General features: G+C 45.4%; 3 protein-coding genes across 4 annotated transcripts in view; 1 reads left to right on the top strand and 2 right to left on the bottom strand.

Moving 5' to 3' along the window:
• Positions 1-77: 77 nt before the first annotated feature.
• On the bottom strand, positions 78-12,221 carry LOC142591328 (uncharacterized). The gene is made up of 12 exons (XM_075703654.1): positions 11,281-12,221; positions 10,963-11,180; positions 10,452-10,687; positions 9,848-10,020; positions 9,180-9,314; positions 8,982-9,088; positions 7,514-7,706; positions 3,866-4,213; positions 3,327-3,536; positions 2,751-2,968; positions 1,438-1,630; positions 78-970 (listed from the first exon to the last, which is right to left on the bottom strand). The coding sequence occupies exons 1-12, from the start codon at positions 11,483-11,485 to the stop codon at positions 408-410; spliced, it is 2,799 nt and encodes a 932-aa protein (XP_075559769.1). The 5' UTR covers positions 11,486-12,221; the 3' UTR covers positions 78-407.
• Positions 12,222-12,284: 63 nt separating this feature from the next.
• On the top strand, positions 12,285-25,461 carry LOC142589840 (GPI alpha-1,4-mannosyltransferase I, stabilizing subunit-like). Its single transcript, XM_075701460.1, has 5 exons — positions 12,285-12,548; positions 12,667-12,808; positions 13,943-14,156; positions 14,975-15,069; positions 17,370-25,461. The coding sequence occupies exons 1-5, from the start codon at positions 12,388-12,390 to the stop codon at positions 17,514-17,516; spliced, it is 759 nt and encodes a 252-aa protein (XP_075557575.1). The 5' UTR covers positions 12,285-12,387; the 3' UTR covers positions 17,517-25,461.
• E(bx) (nucleosome-remodeling factor subunit NURF301 E(bx)) overlaps positions 25,190-26,784 on the bottom strand; it is a 53,396-nt gene continuing 51,801 nt past the window's right edge. For both annotated transcript variants that reach the window (XM_075701456.1, XM_075701457.1), the window contains one exon: positions 25,190-26,735. In XM_075701456.1, the coding sequence (XP_075557571.1) occupies positions 26,539-26,735 (197 nt within the window). In that variant the 3' untranslated portion in view covers positions 25,190-26,538. The remainder of the gene's footprint in view (positions 26,736-26,784) is intronic.

Genomic DNA, 26,784 nt, shown 5'->3' with positions numbered 1-26,784 from the left:
AGTAAAGCAGGACTTCAATGAAGCAGCAGCAAGGGCCAGCATGGTCGATTCCGCTGCAATCAGCTGGAGTAGGCATTAAAATTAAAGCAGAGATGTTTTCATGCACAGTGAATATTCTGTATAATGCCATCATTACCGTGCTTTTCTTCCTCTGCAGTCTTTCATGCAGACATGTCTCAAAGCATTATCTCAGCCATTGCAATACAAAGTACAATTGTTTCTGCAGCTATTGTTTTGTGCCGGCAATGATTATGTTGCATTCATCCATGATACGAATGTTGTATGCGGTTATTTGCATGGATTGAAATGACTAACCACGGCTGCAAGTTATCTGCAGGGGTGCCTTATCCGCACGAAGGAATGGGATGTCAGAGATTGCACACACAATTTCGTTGGCGGTCACAAAGTTACAGTATGTTCAGACCACAGAGTATGCTACACCTCATGCTGCAGCAATCCACAAGAAGCAACGACCATAAAGCTCTTGCCTGGTCAGCCGACTTCAGCCATATCAAGTTGTGCAAGTCCCGCAGCATGTGGTCATTGATGCCCTTTTGTGCAACCACATTCCCAATGACGATCATTGACTCGATGTTCACTGCAGTGTTGTACACCGTCTCAAGCCCCGCTGTCCTGCCGAGCTCTGATGGATCAACGCCGTCAATCGTGCTCCCGGGAGTCATGGCGATGTCTTTGGTCACCACGAGGTCCGAGTCGAAGACCTTTCGTCCAAAAACCACCTGGGGCCCCTTGCTTCTAAGCACTGCATCTTTCGCAATGTCCAGGCCATTGACTGTGCCGACATTGAGGTTTCGTCTGAAGTGGATCAAATCCTTGACAATCCAAGTGCCCAGAATGTTCTGTGGCGTATGCAAAGTGACCAAGTCGTGATTGGGGCGGACACCATTCAGCGTGCCTGCAACTTCTGCATTTCCGTGGATTGCAACAGGTGCCCGATATGTCTTTGGCCCTGAAATACATCGGAAATTGCAAGTCCATAAAGAAAGTAAATGTTTCCGATGGAAGATTAAAGCTGTGATAAAATTTTAATTTCAGCAAGCTTGCACATGACAGTGTTTAACATGAAAAAGGATGAAAAATCTCTGGCATCAAAAAGGCGCCAAGAAGCTGGTATGGGGACAAAAAAAAAACAAAGCTTACATGAAAGCCAGAGAAAGTAGTTTTATCTGGCAGCTGTCAAATCTTAACGTGGTGAAGCATAACACTGTAGCGGTTACTGATAAAGTAAAAGCAATATTTTCTGAACTCTGCAATATCAGTAGCCATTGCAGCACTATAGGGCACCATTCTAATGCAATGAGTCGAGAGCAAGAGTTGCTTGAAATGTTGAAGAAACCACTTCAGCTACCCAAACCAGCACAGCAGCTTGAGGTAGCACAGAAGATCAGTGGAGCGAGCATGGATAGGAACGCCTACCCTGAATGGTCTGATGGCTGTGCTTGTCGACTGCCTCGGTGTACAGCTTCCTGATGCTGTAAAGTCCATTGATTGGATTCTTCAGGTTGAGTGCAGATCCGACAGTCAATGGTGCTTGGAATGTCCATTCTCCGGTCACTGTCGTGACACCTTGCAGGGGAACCAGGTGAGAGATGAATGCTGACAGGTCGTTCTGGAGGAAGAAGAGCAGTTGAACTTTTTCATGAGCAAGAACGTTTTCCAGTGGACATGCATATCCTTTCCCCATACTTGACAAACTGGCAAGCATCCAGTTTCACACCCTTCATGCCAGCATCTACACAACTTTCAGGTAACCAACACTTTTTTGACAAGATTGCTCACTGCAGAGAGTCACTTCTGCGGAAATCTGGAAGATGGCGGAAGTTTTACAAAAAAGCAACCGTTACCCACTCCGAGTGGCACATACCTACAAGGGAAGCTGGCGCGTGTTGCTTAGCAAGGAAGACTTGCAGTAAGAAAAATTCATCTCAGTCCAGGGATCGAACCCGGGACTGTGGACTTTCTGGGGTGGTTGCTGTACAATTCCAAGCAGACCAGGAGGCCACAGGTGGTAGCACAAGGCTGAACTGAAAACTCTGGCATGGATTTTTCTCTGTTGCTTTGGGTTACTCCCCAGTGGATGACAATCTTGTTTTCACCAGATTACCCACTGTGGTGATGAGTTGGAAGCTGGGGCCAAGCTCAAGAAGCTTTGTTGTTTGCAAGTGCTCTTTGCGATTGGTTGGCTGCCTACACTATTATATGTCCAGCGTCACGCTCGGTTGAAATCTTGCAAAACATTGCAATAGAACAGCAGCTTGGGCTTGTTGGTTTTCCATACGGGTGTTAACAGCGCAATTAGACTGGGACACGAGACGAGAAGACATGACGAGCGCCGACTGAAAGTCTGCACTCCTGGCGTCTTCTCATCACATGTCCCCGTCTAATTGCACTGTTAACATGAAGAACAATGCCAATGCAAGAGCTATTCGTGAATACGAGCCTATTTTTGCAGGAAAGCTTATCGCATAGTTGTGATAATAGAAAACATGAGTAGCACTTGTGAAAATATTTGCACAGCCAAAGATTAACTGCGGCATATGCTATCTGTCACTTGATATTCATCATTACAAGAAACTACCAGTGCATGATACATCATCTGCAAGTAGGAAGCCAAAGACTGGCAGTTGAACAATTGCCGATTGGCAGACAGATTACAGGAGTGCTTAACTAGTACAACGGGTGTGCTGAGGTAACCAGATGAAGTATTTGTGCAGTAAATAAACACTTGCATTGTTTGTTGTCATGGTAACCTTGAGGTCGCCAGGGACACGCAGCTTCACGAACTCTTTCCTCCCGTGAATGGCCTGTGGCGTGTTGGTGGTGACGATTTTTTCAGGGTTGATACCATTGATTGCACGGCCTTGTTGGATGTTCAAGTCGGTCAGCGAGACATGGCCAAACTTGAGATTGCCAGTGACCAGCTGATCCTTGTTCGTCAACATAACATCTAAACGTGGCGGTGAAAGAAAAGGATTGTACCATTCAAAACCTGGAGCGACGAAGTTTGTGATAAGTATGGTATTCAGGGTGAACATTGTCCCTTGTTTAGTAGGGACACAAACTAAAAAGTTAACATCTCACAAAATCTTAACCTTGACGACTTGAAGAGGAAGCATGTGCACAAGAATGAAGACAAAAATAAAGATGTCATAATTTAACTATCAGTAGAATTAAGGATAGACCACCCAGCAAGGTAGGTGCTGCAATGAGGAGTCACACTGAAATAAATTTGGGAATGTTATAATGTTTTTAATCAAGCTTTTAACAACCAGGCCATTTGTCTGCGTTGGTCATGTGTGACGCACCTGAGATGTTGATTCCGTTGATCATCTGAGCATTCAGGTTGTTCACGTAGAGGTCGTTGAATGATACTGGAACATCGAGAACTTGGTCGCCAGCCACTTTCAGGGTGCTCCTCAGCATGTCAACGAGAGGAACACCGTTCAACGTAGAGTCCACAAGCTGGCCCACGTTAAATGTTGATGAACTGACAGGTTTGTCAAAATTTAGGTTCCCTGCGCAAATGAAAACAAAGGAAGCCACAGATTAAAGACTAAATTGAAGCAGGATGATGTAGCAACTGTTAAAAAATATTTAGAGAACCTAAGTGCAATGCAATATGTACTCAACTTGTATGCAACCATGCCGTAGCATGATAAACAGTGCCAAAAAGGAAGCTAGTAAGCAAGGGGCTGCAGGAATATCAGCTGTTGCCAGTGTGGACGACGCTATGCCGAGGCAACTCAAATAAAACAGTTATCTGGTTAGCATCTAATGAACACTAGTAAACAATAGCCAGATGGGACTGCACCAACTGTTGCGGCTAGTAAAATTGAGGACATACCCTGGATCGTCTGCGGGACAGACTTGAACACGACATTCTTCAAGTCATTCTCCATTTTTGCAACACCATTCCTGACATCATCGATTTGCCGGGAAACATCTGCTGGTGTCACCGTGGGGACCCTCTGAGCACTGGGCATAATCACAGCCTTTGGTGCGCTGACCGACCCAGTGACCTTCACGGGACCGTCTATGACCAGAAGCTCGGTGGCAAGCGGCTTCTGCCCGTTGGATGTCCAGACGCGCCCGATGTTGGCGGCCAGGTTGTCCACGTGAGCCTGCCGCTGCAGAAGGGAGTTCTCCAAGCCCTGAAGGCAATCGAGGAGAGGATCCGGTTTCCCTTGGGCAACTGGAAGATGGCAAAAATAAAGGCTTCGTACTCTCGCACTATGTAGCAACTGCAGCACAGCCCAAAAAGCTCGATGTCAAAGTAATAAATGCAGTTTCACATGAGGTAATGCTCCCCAAAACCAGTTTTTTCTGGACATCATAAATAAATAAAATAAATCATGCAAGCTCCAAGGTCAACTGAAGCTAGCAGGGTGCACACTTGTTTATGTACAGTGGTGAACAACACGAGAGGAAACACTGAATTTTAAAGAGACACTAAAGCGAAACAATAAATCAGTGTAGACTAATGAAGCATTGTTTGAGAACCCTGCAGGAAGTCATTTGAAGAAATAGTTTGAGTATTAGACGAGAAAATCAAGGTCCGAGTATCAGTATTTGAATTTTGCGCCAAAACCCCAGCGCCGGTACGTCAGCGTGACGTCGGGGATTCCAAAGTATTTTTTCGCATTTGGGCCGCGTTGGCTGAATAAAGGTTTTCGAAACTTGCCATGTTTAATATTTGGTTCCTTTAGAACACAATGTAGTCAATCTGTACCGCTATATATATATATTTAGTAGGCCCTAGAAGACTCCATCAAAATCCAAGACGTCACAGCCCCCAGGTGCGGGAACTGAAGTAGGCATCGCCACCCGTATTTCGTTCTTGCGCTTTTTCTGGCTTACCAAACATCTTATCGTTGCAAGAGTGGTGTTTTTGGCATTCTAGAACAGTAATTTACTGATGCAGAAGAAATCATTTTTCGCTTTAGTGTCCCTTTAAGGAAGGGTTGCTTCTGATATGTACTTGTTACAACTTGTTAATATGGAACAAGTAGCTTCCCGTTGAACATCTAGTCTCAACTTGGCAGCTGTGATGGGTGGGAGTGCTTATCCACTGGCCTTTCAACAGTAAAACACGTTGTGGGGCTAGTTGGTGCATAGCTTTCAATAGAATAAGCGCCAAAATTGACGGCACACAAGAAGAAATACAGACAGGACAAGGCGCTTCCTGTCTGTATTTGCCTTGTCCTGTCTGCATTTCTTCTTGTGTGCCGTCAATTTTGGCGCTTATTCTATTGAAATGCCTTTCAACCTTGTGGGGCTCCTTGTACACTAGAGGACTGTACGTAGCTCTGAAAAGGATTGACGGCAAACTCTGAAGCTGTAACGTAAAATGTTATTCCTGTACATAAAGCTGGATGCATGCCGAAATGTATGAAAGGTTTATAGGCATAACAGCTTATGTGAAAATTGAAAATAAAATGCTCTAGACCACTGTTCTATCAAGGCAACCATCTCCATTTAGGCAAGGACTAGCATGCAACAGCAGAAAGCCAAGGTAGTTGGTAGGAATCCATGCTATAAAAAAAGTTAGTCATGCAGACACTGACATGAGGAAAATGAACAACACAAATTCCATGGAGGTCTCAGAGGTTGTTGCATTCTGCATTACCAGTTTTCATCGTGTCCATGTCTGCACCCCTAACTTTTTTTTTTTTTAAAAGCATGAAGGAATAGCCCTTTTCATGTTTAGAAACTAAAGCGACTTACTTTCACCACATGCTGCCTTCAATATATATTGAATTTAAGCAAAGAATCAGTTTTCAAGCAAAGCTTGTTTCCCTTGCAAGTGGTGTAGTGGTCACACGAAAACAGTTTCTCACAGCAGAGCAGCTGTGGGAGAGGGTGGTTTGACGAGTTGACAGCTGCGCCAGCGCAATTCATTGAGCAAGGATTCCGCAGCCAATCAGCCTTTTCGCTTCTGCCAGGGAGGGAAAGGGCAGGAAAGGGTTTCGCAGGTTTTTTCGGATTAGTTTCTGTTCAGTCTCTGAAAACAGATGGGATGGCCATGCGTTGTGCGTTCCCTCTGGGAACTGGCAGCGTTTGAGGACTAGTGGCGAGAACTATAGACTGTTGTTCGCGCCAACATGACGCAACATGAACGCACGCACACATTAAGTCATGTTGGCCAGAAGAACAGTGTTGGCCAGAACAGCAGCAGCACCGATGGTTCGTCGCGCTGGCGCCGCCAACGTAACCGGACATGGCCAACATGCTCCGACACGCCTGGTGTCTGACGATGCTCGCCTGTGCACCGATAACGTCCGACTATAAACACTCCTTCAGAGCCGCCCAGGCAATCCGACAGCAGTGAGCTGAGCAATGAGCAGATCCCGAGCTGAGAGAGCGGTAGGTCGAAGCAATTTGGCACCGTTACCTGTGGGTTACTGAAGCGTGATGAAGGTCAAGCGCATGCAGGACAAACTTCACTTACCCCCATTTTCCGGTAGGAGAAGGGATTGTAATTTTTTTCATGTTTGTGTAACATGCCAGTCAGCATTAAGAGACATGAAGCAATTATGTCCCTAAGCGCTATTCAGGTGTGGAGGAAGTTAAAAGCAATATGGTTGTTCCCTGCGACATTGAAACATATAGGATGGTCAGATGATTGAGTTCACAAGGCCAATTGCCAGCAAAAATGCAGGGATGGAAAGTTTCCCCTTAGGAAGGGATTCTAAATTTGCTACAACTTACCAACTTGGCCATCCCGAGTCTGCTGCTATTGTATAATTTCCAATTCACTTCCAATAAAAAAACTAGTATGTAGCACTCGTGTCATACTTTGTCCGATTCTACCCCCTCCCCTTTTTTTGGTTTGTGTTTACACAGGCGAGCGTTTACAACAGCTGTCCACTCAGAATAAAAACAGCCTGGTCAGTCTGGAGGTGGCGCAGAGTCGCTGAACAGTCAGCCGAGCATGTATGGATACAAAAAATTGAATCTTTGCTAACTTACCGTCCCATTGTCATGAAGGATGAAGAATGAGAAACTGCCAAACAGCAGATCTAGGATTTGAGTTACTTCGTCTCCGCATGACTATGCATATGATTGACCATAGTTGTGACAATCAAGGATTTTCCTCTTTATGTTGCAGACATGCACACTACCGATGCAGATAGATAATGACAATGTTGAATGAACAAACAGGGTATGGGTGTTGACAGGGAGCATGAATTGCACCAACTTCTATTTAAGTAGAACCTCTTAACGAAGCCACATCTGACACAATAGCTTTGTTATGTTAGATATTCATCATAAGCATATATAGGTTACACTAATGGTGGTCAGACAATTTTTATGTACTTTGTTATATCGAGGTCTGACTGAAGAGAGGTCATGTGCTAGTCAACTAACAATGGCAATACTGACTGCAGAATTTTGATCGCAGTTTGCAACAGCTGCAGTTCATTTCAATTTGTTCAATTCATTTCAACTTGAGGCCCATGCCTATATTGCACTAATGCATGCAACAGCTCACCGAAGCTGTATTTCTGTAGAACAAGCTGCAGAGGCGGCTGGGGTGCAGACGGTACTGCTTGGGTTGCAAACATGAAGAACTGGCCTTCAATGAACTGGAACACTACGCTGGAGAGAGACATGCCAGACATCTTCAGGGTGAACGTACAGTTGTACGTGGAGGACTCTGTCTCCAAGAAAAACATCACTTCATCCTGCAAACATAAAATGTGGCACCGATGTCGCACTGTTGCAGAACGTTAGACCAAGAGAGCAAAGTATTTTACTAGAGCCGCTGCCGGCAAAGCTAAACTGCAGAGCAACGAAAATATTTTAACGAGAACTTGCAGGGAGGAGAGAGCTTCCCAGCAAAATTACTAGGAGGAACTCTGGCACTAGTGTGTACGTGGAAGTGGTGACCGTGGCCTGGGCAATGGGTTTCAGGGACAGTGAAGTAAAGCTTAATGAATCTGTAGTGGAGAATCTGAAAAGACAAGAGTATTGGTAGTGCACAAGGAGGGCACATAATTGAAGGACAGATTTTAGTACAATTGAATTCTTTCAGGACGAACGGTTAAAGAAACTGTGGGTCCTAAAGACTGAAAAACAAAAAAGTACGGTGGCCTCCGCCACCAATCCACTTCAAAGGGGACACCCATTGATGCTACGCAAGCTGCAAATATGGCAGTTCAGCCATCATGGGATTGATATAATGCAGTGCCTAAACTGTTGTTTTGGCTTGAAGCAGCCTTGCAACTTTGCCAATTGATGATGAGAAACAAAATATTGCATTATAATTACAACTGCTTGAAAACTTTGAAAGAAAGCATAATAAGTAACTTAAAGAGAACATTTGAAGTCAATGCAAGCATGAAGAGAAATTCATGTACTACACATATTCCCATGATAGCTGAACGCAGCGCTGGAGTTCCTTCTAGCAATTTTTTTTTTACAAGAAATTATGGTAGCGAGGGCCTCATGTGTGCATGAAGATCTTTCTATGCACGTGAACGCCATGATGGGTCTTAATACAGCATTGCCAAAGTAGAGGGATAAGGATAAATGTTGACGGTATCCGAATTCAAGTACAGACATTGCCTTCTGCCTTGACCAGAATCGAACTGTCACAGGCTGGAATCAATTGCATAAACTAATGATATCAGCTGGGTGCCACATAGCAACTGAAGTGCTGCAGTAGTTCTGATGCGAGATTACTGTATTACGACACTTATTACACAGATCATTTGTTTGCATCCTGTGACCATATACCGAAATTATGCAGTGTATGTAGAGTGGGCACTGCCCAACTTAGTGACCTAATTTCAAAGAGGCAAAATTTATAAAGCCATAGAAGCGCTGTCGATTTGAACACTTTGCAAGAGAATAAGAAAGAGCAACTACACTGAAATGAAGTAAACGAAGGCCACAGTGTTTAAATATGATATTGGTGTAAGCCGCTGTTTTGGGTCCTATGCAAGCACTGCTCTTACCCTTCGCACAACTGCGATGGCAGCTTCACCGTTTGGCAGCGTGAAGATTGAGACGTCCTCTGCACCCTCTGTATTCAAAAGGGTCTGCCATTCAAGGAACTGATCGCCTGCATTAAATAAAGGAATTCGATCTGTCTACTGCCGAGGAAAACAAGTGGGTGAAGCCTGGCAGACACCTAATATTAGTGCTTGTCTTACCGGCATACCAGTAGAGGAAGACTCCCTGTCGAGTCAGGAAAGTCAGGTAGTGGATGCTGGCAACCATGAAGTGGTTCACCTTCCAAGCCTGCCAAAACCTGATCACTTGCACATAGCTCAGCTCGTGTTCACGACCTGAGGGAAAAAAATAAAAATAAATACAAGGTACTTTCAAGCCATCTATTGAAGATTATTGCTTGTGATGCACTGAAGCTAATGTGCTTTGCCGAGCACTAAGGACAGTGACAGAGCAAAGCAAGGAAGGTACTAACACAAGCAGGAGGGTGCACCCATGAGCGTGATACAAAATCGAGGAACACTTAATTAGGCTTTAAGGCGCAACGAATCGAGATGTGTGGATTTGAAAGAGACCTGCAAATGTGTACCCAATAGCCCTCGTGAACATTTTATGGTTGAAGTCATTCTTTTATTTTAAATTACATTCTGGTGCTCCTCTTCAAAAAATATTATTCGCAGGGGAGCATCACTTCCCACCTGTAAAGACGTCCAGACAAATGACATCGCATGAATAAGATGGTATGCAGATAGGCGGAAGTGAGATGTCCTACCTGCAGTTCTTTTTTTCTGCTGTCGCATGTCCACATGCACAATGCTGAATTTACAGTAATTATATGCTTCTTGCAAAAGAGAACTTGAGGCATACTAACGCTGGTTGTAGATGAATACAGGAGATCCCAAGAAAAGTTCGCCAGCGTTATCCCTCTCTTGAGCAACAGCAATGTAGAGTGGTCCATCCATACTCCAGGCAACGACTGATTTGGCTCCTATCACTGAGTGCTGAGAAACTGCATCAAACTGTGTGTTCTTCCATTGGTAAAGGCTGCAGGAAAAAAAAAAATTAAAAGGGCAATTGGGTGAAAGACTGCTGCCAGAGTGAGTACATACGGTCAACTGTCAACGTAAATTAACAAACCTATAAAGTAGTTGTCTCAAAAGTGCCCGCCTTGAACCAGGCATCCACTACAAAATATCATTTAAGCCGCAAGGCCCGGAAATGTATGTCAGATTGGAGAGCAAATGATCCAAGCAATTTGCACAGTGTACGCAGACCACAGGAATTAAACGACTGAACTATTTAAACAAGTCCACGGTTTCTGTTATTAACCCCAAATCGAATTTTCATCCTTCAACACAATGCTTTAAGAGACCCGAATTTAAGTTGCAAACACCGGGCGCAGATTCAGTTCACATATGCTTAAATATAACGACAGAACTGTAAATGCCGAAATACCACTATGTACCGAAACTTACATAAGCTTTCCGTTGTACGATGCGCCAGAACCGGAGTAGCTTCTGAACACACACGTGACCAGATAGTGGGCCGAAGCACCGCGAACTACGTCGATGTCAGATTCACCGCCCAGTTCGATGGTCTGCTTGGCGACCAGTTTTTCACCTTGAAGCAGGTACAGCCGCACGAAATGATCTCGGCTACCATGTCTCTGGTGCAGGCATACTATCCATAACTGGTCGCTGTACACAAACGCCTGCGGAAAAAAAAAAAAAAAAACTCAGCTCGATCCAACAGGTATTGCTAGAAGAATTGTACGGGTGGCTGACAGCTATACTAATTATTAATGAGTGCCAGAACCACGGAGCGGACTAAGTCAACTATTTGAGTTGTTTAAGACTTAGGTAGTGCTTTTACGAAGACAGCACACTGGCTTTATAGCTACGAAACAAAATCGAAGACTTTCCGGGTCGAGCGTATCAAAGGATGCCGGCACGTAGCTGGTACGTTGTACGTAAGAAGCAACAGCACCTCGACTTTGGGCGTTGTCAAACTTGTGGCCATTCCAGCGAATGTAGCGTAGCGCCCGTTGGTCCATCGCAGCAGCTCGACCTGTCCGGTGGTCGTCGCGACGACGAGAAATGTAGAGCCAGGGACGTACGCCGGTGCCCAACACGACACGTTTCCAAGACGGATGCCCAGGTCCACCGGCTTCGCTCCGATGACGCGAAGATGATCTTGCGGAAGGGCTGCGAACCGCGAACGCGCCGACTCCCATGAAAACGGACGACGCCGCAGCGAAAACGCATTAGTTGAAAGAGAAGGTCAAACACTGAAATCGAAGCTTACCGCCATATTCAGGACTGTCCAGAGCTATCACACTTCGCTTGTGGCGCTGTAATCTGGCCTTTTCGAAGGCTTCGTGCAGCTTTATCTTGAAGTCGTCCAACTTTTGCTTGAAGTAGTCTTCGAGGCGTTCATCTGGCGTAGAGGCGTCGACAGCGTAGGTACAGAGCGTGGAAACTAGCAGCAGCGCCCAATTAAGTACCTGCATTGTGACCCTGCAGCAGAAAGCATGAATCACTTAGCGTAACTCGTGCAATGACTTCTTAAAAACAGCACAATTTGCTCAGAAGTGCGGAAATCCCGCGCCAACCGCACCAAAGCGGGCTCGATCGTACTCACACGATGGTCACGACCTTAACTCAACAAACGGGCGCGTAGCGTTCAACTTCGTATTATATAGCCAGATGTACACGCCCATTAAAACAAAACACGCCCACTCCAACTATCTGCAAACGCATATATACATATGGATGGCAAAGTGTGTAAAGTTAGTGCGCACGCGTAAACTGCCCATCCGGATGACTGGAGAAACGCTGCATGCCTAGATGATAACGTACAGTGTGTGCTCACCTTTTGATAAGGAAATCAGCAGCAACGTACTAATCTAAGGTCACAACGACTGTCGATGAAATATGTGTCTTTAGTCTGACATCAGTAGTGAAGCTGGACGAAGGCATGTATTGCTGTACTTGCAAGCTGCAGTGGCGCGAGGTGAAGGGATAGGACATCACTTTTGCGTGATCCCCTTTCAACATTTCCAGTGGAACTTGTGTCCCAATATTATGATGACATAACCACAGAGCCACGCATTTTGAACATCCACGTGTGCCTACGCCCACCATGCATACGGGTCAAGGAATAAACAACTATACATATATAGTTGAACGTCCTTGCGCAGTCCTCGCTATACCAAAGAGAAAGAAACTTTCAAATATTCCGCCATTTCAAACGATGTTGTCGATTGGACGAAGCATTCTTAGCTTGCACTCGATGCCGCCAGGTGCCCGCTCGCAACGTTCACCTGAAAGAATACAGAGGAGAAAAAAATCGGCTGCTTCATGCCGTTCCTGCACTTTTAATATTTTGCTCTGAACGTATCTGAATGCACTCATGGCTTTTAGCATGCGCTTAGCTCTTGCGCTAGCGCTTGTCTCTGCACTCGAAGCCAACGCAGCCGTGAACAAGGCGAAGCCGAATAATGGCGCAAAGCTTTGCAAGGAAGAACCAGACATCATTGTTGAAAGAAACCTAGCTCTGACGGGCTACCACAGGTACGGAGTTTCTTTGTGGCTTGTAGCGGTTATTTAAAAAGCAGATCGAGAGAGACCGGTTTATGGCGTCAAAGGAGCGTTCGAACTTTTTTCTTCACGCCGCTCTTTCATGTTCAAGGGAGCTGCAAACAGTCATTCACACGCGAAATCGACTGAAAGTCAAGGGTCGGCCCCCTACATTGCTGCTCTTGGAAACGGTACCGTCGGGCGCCTATGTTGACGCTCACCAACTGCGGCTTCTCGACGACAGCGATGCCACAGTAAGTTCTGCAGACCCGTCCTGACTGTCGCGATTCTCAATTTCAAGTACCCGTGTGGTATGCGTACGGGTCAGATGAATTGGTGTACGTACGCATTACCACACGGACTTCTCCCATGCGGGGAAGCCAGCTTCGAGTGATGTGTGCATGTAAATCGCCCCCGGCTTAGAGATCACGCGCGATTGCAAATTATCGGGCGGTCTGAATAAAGTGAGAGGACGAAATTAATGTAGTGAAAATGACATACAATTGCATTGAAAAGAAACGCGTGTATTGGCCTTGCTCACTTGTAGATTAACTAGCTGTTGAAATTGTTAATGGGAACTATAATATGGTGTCGATCAAGTATAACTCGCAGCGTGCAACATTCGATGTCCATCGTGTAGTTGAAAACATGCGTGCATCCTTAGCTGGGGCAATACATAAGCTAATGTTCTAAGTTAAACTAATTACCTGCGAACTGTGATGCTTAATTTACGAATTTATTGGCATCACATATCCTTTATATATATATATATATATATATATATATATATATATATATATATATATATATATATATATATATATATATATATATATATATATATCTGAAATGATTAGGCTCTCCAGCACAGTTTAGAATACAAGGGAAAAAATGCAATTCGTCGGGTAACTTTAGGCATACGCATCACTGAGCAAGCTATCTGTGCTGTTTCTCAGCGTACGTGTTCATGTACACTGCACATACAATGCATGGTCCACGTCTTTATTCAAACAATCTCAAAAGAACACGCTGTGCTTGTCGCTGCTTTGTTCTTCCTTTCATTCTGCTGTAAGGCCACATTTTTGGTCTGCATCATTCAATAAAAACTGGACCTCTTTATGTGCACTTCACCATTGGAGAAACAATTAAGCTGCTGCAAAGACTTTTGGTTTTGTGATGTACCAGCAATCAAAGGTCTCTCTAAATCCATGCAAGTAAAGAATCATGCCAAATATTTTATTTAATGATACAGACCAAAAAAATTAATGTAGTCTTGCTGTTAAAAGAAAAAAAGAATGCCATGTAGCAGCAATAAGCATAGTCTTCTAATTTGCTAAAATAAAAGCACAGGTTACTGTACAATGTATTGCAATTTCCTGTCTGCGTAGTTTGGACTGCGCGGCAAGGTGGATGTGGAAGAAATGGCACATCAGGCCAGCGGGCACAGCGTCTTCACCTTTTTGCCATTGAACGAGACCTCCGCTGTGGCGGCACTGCCAGTCCACATGCGGTACCACAAGGCACAGAATTGTCTGGCTGATGGGCCCTTTGCCAAAGTGACGCTGCATCCACCGTCCATCTACTTCAGGCATCCTGACCTAGGTTTGTGCCACATACCCACTCTTTTAAGAGTGCAATGTGTCAGCCTTTTAGTACTGTGAAATACCAGTAACCCCTTTTTTAATAGGTAATGCACCTGACTTCTTTTAATTAAACATGGTTTATAAGCGTGCACATTTGGGCTTGTTGGTTCACGATGGGAGCAGAAGACAGTTCAAAGCAGCAGGATGTCGGGCAAGTGCCATGGTACTGTTCCTTCCTTGTGTCCTGCTCTTTGTGCTGTTTTCTCCGACGCCCTTGAATAACGTGAACCAACTGTGCACGTTATGCAAGTCATAGCAGCACCGTAGAAAATATCAAACTACTGGTTTGCTTGTGTAATCTCGACAACAGTTCCTAAATTAAGTACTATAGATTCGTTTCAGAAATGTTGCACCAATTCTGTTTCACCCGATGCATAGTATTAATTACCATCACTAAGGCTGCTGCTGATCTTTTGCTCACATCAAACGTCAAAATAGAGGTCTGTTGTCCATCTTCTGCCCTTAGTAGTGAAGAAAGGTACAAGCACTTATTTTGCATGCTAAGTCAAAATGAAAGCTCCTGTGTTGAATTTATCACTGTGTTGAACACAGTGATAAATAATCAAGTACCCTAAGGTTGACACTCTGACACAAGATGCTAAAGCATCAAGGCACAAGGGCATTGCTTTGACACATTGCATGCATATCAATTTCCTAACCTGTGACCACAGGATGCCCTCAGTTTATTATGTCTTCAGTAACCTGCAAAATAAAGGTGAATGACTTTGCGGTCTCCTATAGTGGTCTCCAAGTTCCATCACTTGCATTTCCACGCAGACTTCCCAGACACGTGTGAAGATCTTCATCACCTCCCCTGTGAAGCAGCCAACATGGAGCGTACATGCTTGTGGAAGCAACTGAAAGTTGCTAATGTAAGTTTCTTGTTCACCAACGAATGTTCTGAAGGTAACAACAGACTGGCATGTTGTTCTGGAAAATGGTGGTTTACATTATGTACTATCAGCACAAACTCAAACAATTGCGCAACTACTCCAATGTGACAAGTGCAGCAAGCTGGTAAAATTGCGTAGTGACAGATGGACAGCACAAAAAAAAGTCATAAACATAACAGGCGCGCACTTCAAAACTGTTTAGTATTCCGAGTAAAACTTTGTTTGAAGCTGGTGCCTGTTATGTCCATTTCTTTTCTTAGTCCATGCCTTTCTGCACTGTTCATTGATCACCATACACCAGTTTGTTCCGTTTCCAGGTATACTTGCACTTACACCAAAATTACACCATTTACAACAAGTGCACCAAATGCAATTTTGATTACTCCACGCTTTGAAACTGGATACAGAGCGATTGCATGTCACACCTTCATGTAATTATGTGTAACACGTGTTCTAGTCAGTTATTTCGCGTATGTATTTTAATTATGCTTATGGTACATGTCTGATGAAGGCTATTAAAGGTGCACTGAGACATATTTTTGATGCTTTAGAAACTCTGCCACACACTTCTTGCAGTAAAATGATTACATTTAGCAACAGGTGGGAGACACAAGATAATTTGATATTAAAGTTAGCTCTCGGAAATCCAGTCCTCACATCAACATTATCATTGTGTCATGACACAGAGTGAAATCGTCTGACATTGTGTAGCAATAAAGCTAGATATGATGGCGTTACTCATAACACGTTTCTTCTAGCCCTGGTTATGTGTGGAAGCCGAAGCAGCCAAAGCAAAGGACTAGGTCAATCTACATACTATGATGTCATGGTGCATTGCAATCTATTATTAATTATGGGGTTTTACGCGCCAAAAACACTTTCTGATTGTGAGGCACGCCGTAGTGGAGAACTCCGGAAATGTTGACCACCTGGGGTTCTTTAAAGTGCAGCTAAATCTAAGTACACGGGTGTTTTCGCATTTCGCCCCCATCGAAATGCGGCTGCCGTGGCCGGGATTCGATCCCACGACCTCGTACTCAGCAGCCCAACACCATAGCCACTGAGCAACCACGGCGGGTTGCAATGTATTATGATGTCACCATGCACCTCCTAGGTACCAACTCTTAAACTGTTTGGTAGTAAGGGGCATTGTAGCAAATTAAGGAAATTCTGACACTTCCTGGAATTTTTTTTTTTTTTTGCAGAGTTTGGACTAATGCAAAAGAAAAAGAAAAAAAAAGGAAAAAGTCATGCCAGTATACTCCTTTAATAATTGTCAGGGCTTCCCATGTCAATCCTATGACCGACATCACAGTGCAGTGTTCTGCATTGGCTTAAACCACTTCATTAGGTGCACATGTATTGGTTTTGCCTATCTGCATCACAATGCAAAAAGCAGTATAACCAGAGTAACCTGCTTCTAGTAGCAATACTTGAAGCAAGTCTCAAACAAGAAGCTTGCCAAGTTGATGCGTTTAGTTTCAATATTGTGTTGTTGTACTGGCGTCGTACGTACAATCTTGATTTAGGTTTGCGAGAGTCGCAAAGAAGTGCAACATGCAGCCAAGGCGTGGCGCCACTGTGTGGAGTACTTCAGATATTTACCCTCAAGAGGTGACGTGTGTACGTTTGCCACAGGCAATAAAGTGAGCAAGGTCGGCTGACTTAATTGCCAAGTTTCCTAGTGGGACTCAGTATCAACTATGTAACTCCATGCATGGGCTACTCAATAAAGCTGACTGAAGCTAGGTAGCCTTGCTTCAAGTGCACTCAAATGAATTTCTGCAAGTGAGGGGCATCTTTACATGTTGAATGCACATTTAGTGCCTTATTTCTTTTTTCAGTCATTAGAAGCCGATTGTGTTAACAGAGCTAGTCGCAATGAGTATGTTAAACGCAACTTCAAAAATTTACCCATAGCCCCACCTAAATTTAATGCAACTGTACAAACATCTGATAACTTTGTTAGAAGAGTACTTTCAAGTCTGCGTGAGACAATTCCAGATATATCATTACAGCGCATCAATTTCAGCATGCTGGCTTTAGCTGTGCTTCATACTTCTGCTCTAAAAGTTTGGCACACATCACCCTTTGTGATAGGGGGTACTGCTGCATTTTATTGCTTATAGCCCGCTTCGAAAGGTTCGAGATCAGTGAAAGGAATTGTGCAGTACAAGTTCTACATGAAATGTTGCTGTTTAACCTGGTTTTGCAGCTGTGTAATGGACAACTCTGTTTCATCAACAAAACAAAAAGAAAAAATGTATTTTCTGTTGCAGCTTAACGACCTATCAGCAGAAGTGCCCGTCGGATGTCTGGAGGATGGCTTCTTGGTCTCGACCACTACGCTCGTCACGTACAGCCTGTGTTCCATAGCCATCGCATACTACGTGTTCATGCACGGCAAGAAGCCACGTTCCGACTAGCGTCTCCAGCACCAGGTGTCGCGTTTGTCACCGTGACACTTCGTCTTTCCCTAGTCACAATTCTGCTGTGGCAATTTTTTTGAAACGCCACACTGCTGTACCTGGTATTCTTCCATTTTCTTTACTAGTAGCCGAAACTTCTTAGTCAACCGAAGTGTTTGCAGTGCGCTACAGTAGTGTTACGCAGTTAGCGCTCATTAACTCGAACTCTGATATCTCGAAATATGGGTTAAGACGAATTTTTTTCTGGCCGTGGTCTCAACCAATGTGTTTTCTAGCTTCTTATCTCGAAAAGTATCTTTTTTTTGCACTGGACTCTGGATATCTCGACTTGAGAGAATCCCAGGGAAAGGGCAACAGGGCAGCATCGCTTGCGCTCGCTTTTCTTTCTTTCTTTTTTTTTGCCCGGCGGCGGCTCGCTAGCCGAGCCAGATGTAGGCCGCACTCCCCGCTTATCTTTCCATCACCGCTCACTGCTACTTTGCCGAGGCCTCGCGCGGCAGCAGCGAGTCCATCTTATTTCTTTTTCCTCTCTCATTTAGGACGCTGTCAGCCACACATCAGTCACAGCATATTAATCATGACCAGCACTTATCAGCAGGCGCGATCAGCCTACAGCATTTCAGTGAAATCGCTACTTGACAAAAACGCTCACTTCATGCTTGCGCGACAGCGAGGCGTAAATGCCACGTCACTCGTGGGCACTCTTCTGTAGTTTCGGTTGTCACAGTTGTCTGGAATTCGTTACGATGCATAAAGTACCAGCGCCAGTTTTTTTGGATGCCTGAGAATGGTCATGCTTGATTGACTGGCTTCAATTATTTCATTAGGACCAATCGTCCTCACTCTGTACCAAGCATGCAGTCTCGGCACCGTGCCTGTAGACGCAGATGTCTCCGGTGCTGATGCACACTGAAGTGACAGAAAATGTTGCCAGCGGTATTCTGGAAAGGCTCCACATGGTATCGCACTCATCTCGAAACATTTTCCCGTTTTTACAGCTTCAAGTTAATGGGGCCTTACTGTATTTTCAAGAACAGGTAACAACACTAACACAATGCAAAAAGATTCAGACAGTACTGCTTGTATCTGTATGCCAATACAGTTCAACACTGTCATAAGGAAGTCTGATCTGACACTAAATACCATACTTATATGCGACATTCGTTATAAGCATATATTTGTGACTCGCTTATGTCGGCTAGAAAACTTTTATTTACTTATATCTGTGCTCGTTATATTGAGGCTTGGACTCCATTTCCTACTTGGCAGGCAACCCTTTGGAAGCTATGCTAATACATAGTGCAGTCAGAAAAGTCTCGCTCTGCGCTTTTTGCACTGCAGTCTTTATCTGCGACACTCTCAACCCTAGTCTCCACCCTAGTACGGCGTTGTATTCCTGTTATTGAACATGATCTCAATAGTCCTCACATCGAACATCTATTCCTCGAATTAATTCCCAATCGTAAACGGAAAGAATGCATCTTCCTTCTGAACATCTACAATAGCCCCAAGGATAAAGCAAGGTGTCGCTTCCTCACCCTGTTTAAGAAGGCTCTTCACGTAGCTGGAACGCACCCCCTACTCATCGGCGGTGATTTCAACCTCGCCCATACAGGCTGGGGCTACATTCGCACGGAAGCTGCAGCTCGCAACCTCTGGCAAGATTACCACGACTTAGGCCTTACGCTCATCACGGATCCCTCCTTTCCTACACGCCTCGGTACTTCCACTACCCGGGACTCTACCCCCGACCTCACCTTCATCAAACATATCAACAATGCACACTGGACCAATACCCAGCAAGACCTGGGCAGCGACCATTATATCCTTGCTCTCTCTTTACCCCAACTCGCTGCCGCCCCTGCCCCCACTAAAGAATTCACCATTACCGACTGGGACGTTTTTCGAAAAATACGCATAGGTTCTACCTCAGCAGAAGGCATTACCGACATTAACACCTGGATGCAAGCGCTACGCACTGATGTTCAAACGGCCACTCGGGTGGTAACTACAGATGCCTCAGTTGAACGCATGGATAGCCGCCTCGCCCATCTTCTGGAGGCTAAAGCCTCTATCCTAGCTCGATGGAAGGGGCAGCGCCTAAACCGTCGCCTCAGAACTAAGATCTCCAAACTGAACACAGCCATCGAGGAGCATTGTCAAACCCTCAGCCGGCAACAATGGACTGAGCTGTGTAACACGGTGGATGGACAACTTCATCGCCCTTCCTCGTGGAAACTCCTCAAACATCTGCTTGATAATACCACCACCCGCACCACCCAACAGGATCGGCTGCAGAAGCTCCTTTATACGGAGACCCTTCAGCAAGGTCCACAACAGGTGCTTGACTACCTCTGCGCCAGATATATCTCCAGGGGACAAGTCAGTCCACACAGCAATTACATCGGTAGCCCCAACCCTACACTAGACGCCGATTTCAGCGTATCTGAAATACATGCCGCTCTACGCAAGCTTAACGGTCGTTCTTCTCCAGGGCCAGATGGGGTCACTAACAAAAGCCTTCGCAATCTCGATGACGAGTCCGTGTCCCATCTGACTGACTACATCAACGATTGCTGGCGCAGTGGTGCCCTTCCAGCCGCCTGGAAGACTGCCAACGTTATCCTAATCCCAAAGCCTGGCAAACCATCTAGCCTCAATAACTTAAGGCCCATCTCCCTCACTTCATGCGTAGGCAAGGTGATGGAACACGCCTTCTTAGCACGCATCAACAGTCACCTCGAGGACAACTCTCTATCCCCACACCATCATTGGATTTCGCCCTCACCTTTCTACTCAAGACGCTATGTTGCAGCTCAAACATCAAGTGCTAAACGATCGTTCCCGTAACATGAAAGCCATCCTCGGACTCAACCTCGCTCAAGCCTTTGATAACATTTCCCATGCAGCTATCCTTGACCAGGTCTCCAACCTCCACCTGGGAGAGCGAGCCTACAATTACATCCGTGACTTTCTCTCCAATCGCACGGCTACCCTCTCGGCCGGGGATTTACGATCAGACAAGCTTCCCCTTGGCAGCAAAGGCACCCCGCAAGGTTCAGTTATCTCTCCCATGCTCTTTAACTTAGTCATGATTGGCCTTGCCAAGCACCTACAGCAAGTCGACAATATCAACCATACCATCTACGCCGACGACATCACCATCTGGTCGTACCGAGGCAGTGATGGTCAAGTGGAATCAGCCCTCCAAACGGCGATTGACACGGTTGAAGCCTATCTCCCTCCAAACGGCGATTGACACGGTTGAAGCCTATCTCCAAGGGACCGGACTGCGCTGTTCGCCGGCTAAATCGGAGCTTCTGTTATACAAGCCCATTCAGCGGGGTCGCCCTCCCAAACACCAATCTGATCACCGACCCTGTGACGCCATCACCCTACGCCTTCAAGATGGCAGTCCTATCCCACACGTCCCTAGTATCCGGGTTCTCGGTCTCACCATCTCTACCAACGGCTCTAACGCCTTGGCTCTCAACAAGATCTGTGCCCAATCGCAAAACACCCTACGACTTCTTAAACGTATATCTCACCGTCGAGGAGGACTCAAAGAAGAAAGCCTTCTCAGACTCGTCCAATCCTTTGTCATATGCCACATTACGTACGTTGCTGCGTACCTCAACTGGTACCGGGCTGAGCAAAACAAGCTTGACACCCTCATACGAGGGGTCTGCAAGCAAGCACTTGGGCTCCCGCATTGCACCAGCACTGAACTCTTCAACCAACTGGGAGTTCACAACAACCTTACCGAACTCATTGAAGCCCAACAACGCTCCCAGCTTGAACGGCTCACCCTTACTGAAACGGGGCGCTTTATTCTGTCCACGCTTGGCTTCACCTACCATCAGCAACAGGGCCCCAAACAACCGATCCCGACCGACATACGTAGCTGGATCTACATAGACCCTATCCCTAGAAATATGCACCCTGAATACAACAGGGCCCGGCGCCAAGCTCGGGCCGGAGCTATCATAAAAGCCCTTGCCCACGTACCTGGCGTCACATTTGTTGATGCAGCCCAATACTCCCATGGCACACGATTTGTGGCCGTCGCCACACGCGATGGAGCCCTACGCCACGCCTGCAGCGTCACTACCCCCACTTCCGAGACGGCTGAAGAAATGGCCATCGCCCTGGCCACTTTAGATCCCACCTGTCACACCATAGTGTGTGACTCTCGCTCAGCCGTTACTAACTTCAGCAAAGGCCGTATTTCTCCCCAAGCTTTTCGCATCCTCTGCCAGGCACCACACTCTAAAGACAGCATAATCTCCCTAACATGGATCCCGGCCCATGCGGGCCCTGTCCACCCACACCTCCCCAATCTCAACGAGGTCACCCACTCCATTGCGCGAGGTCTAGTCAACCGCGCCGGAGTCACTGGAGATGAGTTGGACACCAGGGAAAGTCTGACAACTTATAACGATCTCGTTAAGGCATTTCACCTCAGTCGCCGAATCTTCCCCCCGCCTCACCCAAAGTTCAGCCGGGCGTAGGCTACCACCCTGTGTCTACTACAAACAAACACGTACCCTTCACCCGCCCGCCTCCACCTTATATTTCCGGACGTCTACACTACCCCCAACTGCCGGTGCTGTGGAATTCACCCGGCTATGCTTCCGCATATGCTATGGGAGTGCCCAGCACAGTACACCCAGACTAACACCACGACTCTCTCGTCGAGGTTGCATGAGGCTCTGCGGAGCTCCGCCCTCGACGACCAAACCTGGGCGACCCAGCACGCCCGCGATGCGGCGGCGAGGCAAGCCCTCGACGTCCCTTCGTGGGAGGCTTAGGCCCGGCCATCATAAAGTGCTGGTTCTAGAATAAAAGTTTATTCCTCCTCCTCAACGCAATAGCTAGTTAATACTGTAGATGCAACATGTTGCATCTATAACTCCTGGACTTGAGAGGAAGCTTTAGCCCGGGTGCTCAGATCCAAATACATGCAAAAAAAAGAATTCATTTTTTTCAGCAACCACTGCATCAAATTTGGTGAAATTTGTTGCATTTAAAAGAAAAACTTAGAGCCTAGTGACTATCAGTTCTGAATTTTTTATTTCTGTCGTCAATTTTTTATAAAAAATTGCCAAAAATCAGAAATTTCCAGAAAACTAAACTATAAGGTTTACAACTAACTCGGCAACAAAAATGACATCACAATTCTGTGAACTGCATCTAATAGGACATCTAAAGCGGACAAAAGTGATATGTTACACGTGAATTTCAAAAAATTCTGTAATATGTATATACAGCTTTTGCAGAACCCTTGTACACAATGTAACAAGTTCACGTAATATATAAATTGACACATCCAATTTGTCCGATTTGAATGCTCTAATGGATGCCGCTTACAGAACCGCCATAGCTGCTCTTCATGCAGAGCTATGAATTTGTAAACTTCGAGCTTGTATGTTTTTCAGACTTGCAAAATTTTTGAAAGCCTTTTTAAGAAAATTCAGGCCCTAAATCGAAATTCCGCTGCGAACGGTCACTAGAATTTAACGCCCTCTATCAAATGCAACACATTTCATTAAAATCGGTCCAGGGGTTATCCCAGAAAAACGTTTTTGCGTTTTACGTGTATTTGAATAGGCCGCGTCGGAGTTGGGCGCGAGCTAGAGCTTTCCTCTTAAGGTTACGTCAAATTACTTATTTGTGCAACCTCCAGTTTGCAACATACTGTGTTCTGGCTACCGGCCACAGAAATGTGTCACTCTATTTGTCTGTTCACTGGTAAATAGGTTCAGGTCTGCAACGCCTTCTGCATAATAATTACATCGCATTGTGCAACATAAAAGTATCAGACAAGGTTACATTGAATTAGACCGACACATCCCCATATATCTCTCACATGGGACACACTTTTTTTCGTCATATAGCCTGCTGTTTGAAATCAAGTACGTACAGGGCCTTGACGACGACGATGCTCCTTAGCTGTGGCGTGTACCAACAAAGAGGGATAGGTAAAGAATTGGATTGGAGGAGGAAACATCAGACAATTAGGCCAAGGGGAGAAAAAAAAAGTAAGGAACATGTCAAAACAGGAACACTACATAACCGGGCTGTCAGATTAACAAAATTATATGAACAGTATTCATAGAATGAGGAATAAGACATTTCTGTCTATTACAGAAGCATTGGGCTGCTTGTACCTTACCTATGGTATTTTCGTGCGCGATTACAAGTGACACAGTGGCGCCAGATTTCCCTCTAGAGCAAATTTTTAGGAATCTCTAGGCAACAAACCAAACACACAGCGCTGGATTTTCCAAAGAAATCCCGGGTTGTAGCGCAAACACCACAGCAGTGAGCCACTTGCTTCTCGTTCTTGCTCGATATAATTTATTTTTTGTCGTTTTTTCATACAAATAACATGTTTACAATGTTACACATCTCGCAACGTAGTAGCAGAGTCTCCTTTTTTGTCATTTTTTTTTAAAACCATTTTTGCAACATGTAGGTTCGCACACTCCCACGTGTGACGCATCGTGTGTTCCCCCTCCCCCCACATTCGAGTGCAGAAATGGTTAAAAAAAAAAACTGTCGGCGTGACCAAGAAAGGCCACGTCGGCATTGTGTGCAGAAAGCAACGAGGAAGCGTCGTTTTGTCACCGCTTTTTACGACTCCATTATAAACAAAAGCTGGCGGCAGCGAATCGCTCGGCGCACCTGTGCAGACGTGGTTGCAAATGTTGGAAGGGCAAGCAGGTGGTGAGAGACAATGGTAATGGTTATGTACAGGGCGCTTTGGTGCTCCAGAAAACACAAATGTATGTTGTCGGAGAACAAAAAAAAAAAAGAAAGAAAAACTCCACTCCAGGTCTGGACACTGGCGTTTTGATTCGGCCACGTTACGGGCAAACACGCCCCAATACATTTGCTTCTTCAGAAGTGGTAGCTAAATGTTGTCGTCTGCTTTGCTTTGAACGCACAGACGCACTTTGGTTGGTGGTATCAGCCTAAATTGAAATGCAAACAGGAAAGAAACCTTATCAGAATGGTGTAATTATATAATCATGCAATGGTTATTGGGACGGTAGCTTTCCTTTCCTAGCTTTGTGCATGTTTTGGAGCCCAGATTAGAAGGTCGCTCAAGGAAATCTTTTCACTCTAGCTTAATGGGCTGCGAGTAGCATATCCAATTGAAGCAATGATGGCAACGCGGCAGGGCTGGCAACTGCCTTATTTTTAAAGTTAATCTCTAACAGCCCCTTCGCAGCTGACGTGTGCACCTGGCGATAAGAAATGTGATGCAGATTCCACATGCATGCACATGTGCTGATCTCGCTGTCAAACCTGGATGCATGAGGCCCCAGGCAAGCACTAGTTTTTGAGGGTTCGGGTTTTGTCATTTCCGCCGAGCGGCAATAGTGCTGTCTGTGTGAGCATAGAAAACATCATTTTCGTGACGCACTCGCTTGTATTTCAAGCGTAAAACTTTGCACAGAGGCTGCTTTGTACCCAAAATATCAGAAACTAGGACTTTGTTATTACGCAGTCCATTAAGCTTACACTGTCACAAATGCAGACAAACCAGAAAAACGGTTAACGACTCGTTTGCGTTTAAATTTGTGCTGATAGTATGTTCGTCTTGAAGTTTGACTCCCCAACTTTTTTTTTCTTTTTGAAGAAGCACAGCAATCAACAAAACGTAGTTTTGAGGTTTTCTTTTCTTCACGTATTTTACATATGTAACTAGATGGCACAAGCAGTTAACAAAAAATGCAAATGAGCACAGTGCAAGCAGGCATGAGCTCTAAACAGAAGCTACCGCGCCATTTTTGTACTGGATGCCGCCTCATGGTACGTCGCCCAAAGTGACGAAGGTAATTTCGCTGTGCCACCTATGAATCAATCATTATAACATTTTGTAGGCCACGACCTTTTGATTTTCTAAAGAAATAAAGGCAAAGGTCATTTCCAACGTGTTTCTCTTTGTCAATGGCCGCAACACCTTGCCTGCATCCAGACTTGTTCTGTTAACGGAATAAATATTTACTACTGACCACAATGTACAATGCTTGAAAGAATTAAAAACAAAGCTCTGCGAAGTGAGTCCATGGTAACATGCATGTTTCCAGTCTCTCTGATGCAAGCTTCGGGCATTCATCTCAAAAATGCATAGTCAAATTGCAACTAAATACACTCGCGCGCATGCACATAGACATAAAAAAAAGGGCCTACATCTTTGTCATGTTTCAGCAGGTAATAAACCAGGACAGCAGTGACACATGAAAATGTTCGGCATTGTTTTACAAAAACACTTGCGTACACTCCATCCTCCCCTCCCTCTTATCCTGTACATATTGATACATAATTTCATCAGCTGTCTTCTCCTATTCATGTTAAAAACAAATTTCACAAAAGTTTTGGGGGGGATGAAATGTGCATCAAACAATTCTAAAAAAAAAAGGTCTACTGGACACGATTTCGCATTTGCAATGCACGAGAGACATGCAGCTGGAAAAAAAAAAAAAAAAAGAAAGGACAGCACTTCACGTGGCTCCACGAAAACGTGCAGAGAGGTATACGCTACAAAAGGAAGAAACAAACAAAAAAGAATGGTGGTGCGCGCTGTATTAATGAGACTGCTATGGCAATGAAGAGACATCTCCCTCTACACTATGTACAAATATTTTTCTTTTTTTGTTTTTTTTTCTCCCCATCGCCCGAAGTCAAGCGATGATTCGACACTTAGATGCTGTGGCGTCGGGGGCAGACCGGTGACACAGTCGACGCGATGGCTGCCGTCTTTACACCACTGTAAGAACCTCAACGCACGGCTCCGCGGAGCCCGCCCTTGACTGTACGCGGAGTGATACGCCCGTCGCAAGCACGCACGAGTCCGACGGAGTGCATTACGTTAGTCAGCACCGCCAGTGCGTGGATAAGCGTTCGTGTTCACTGTAGTACGCAGTCCGCCGCGCGTTGTCACGTCGCGCGCCTTCTTTCGGTGGCCGGGAGGAGGAGGAGGCGACTCCCTGGTGTCTCCGCCTTCGGGTCACCACGAGATGCTCTCGCGGAACACCTTGATCTTGTGGACGAAAAACGCCTCGAGCACCTCGGCGCACTGGTAGAAGGGAGAGTTGCGCGGGTTGTAGTAGCGGCAGTTGTCGAATATCTTGGTCATGTCGCCGATGAATTCGCTCAGCTTCTGGTAGTGGCGAGTCTGCAACCTCCGCTCGATGGTCTGCAAGTCTGCAAAAAAAAAAAAAAAAAAAAGAGAGAGAGAGAGAGAACACAATGC

This window comes from Dermacentor variabilis, chromosome 8 (assembly GCF_050947875.1).
Source record: "Dermacentor variabilis isolate Ectoservices chromosome 8, ASM5094787v1, whole genome shotgun sequence".
Taxonomy (NCBI): domain Eukaryota; kingdom Metazoa; phylum Arthropoda; class Arachnida; order Ixodida; family Ixodidae; genus Dermacentor; species Dermacentor variabilis.
Note: the sequence above shows the minus strand (reverse complement) of the source record. Positions and strands in the feature narration are given on the sequence as shown.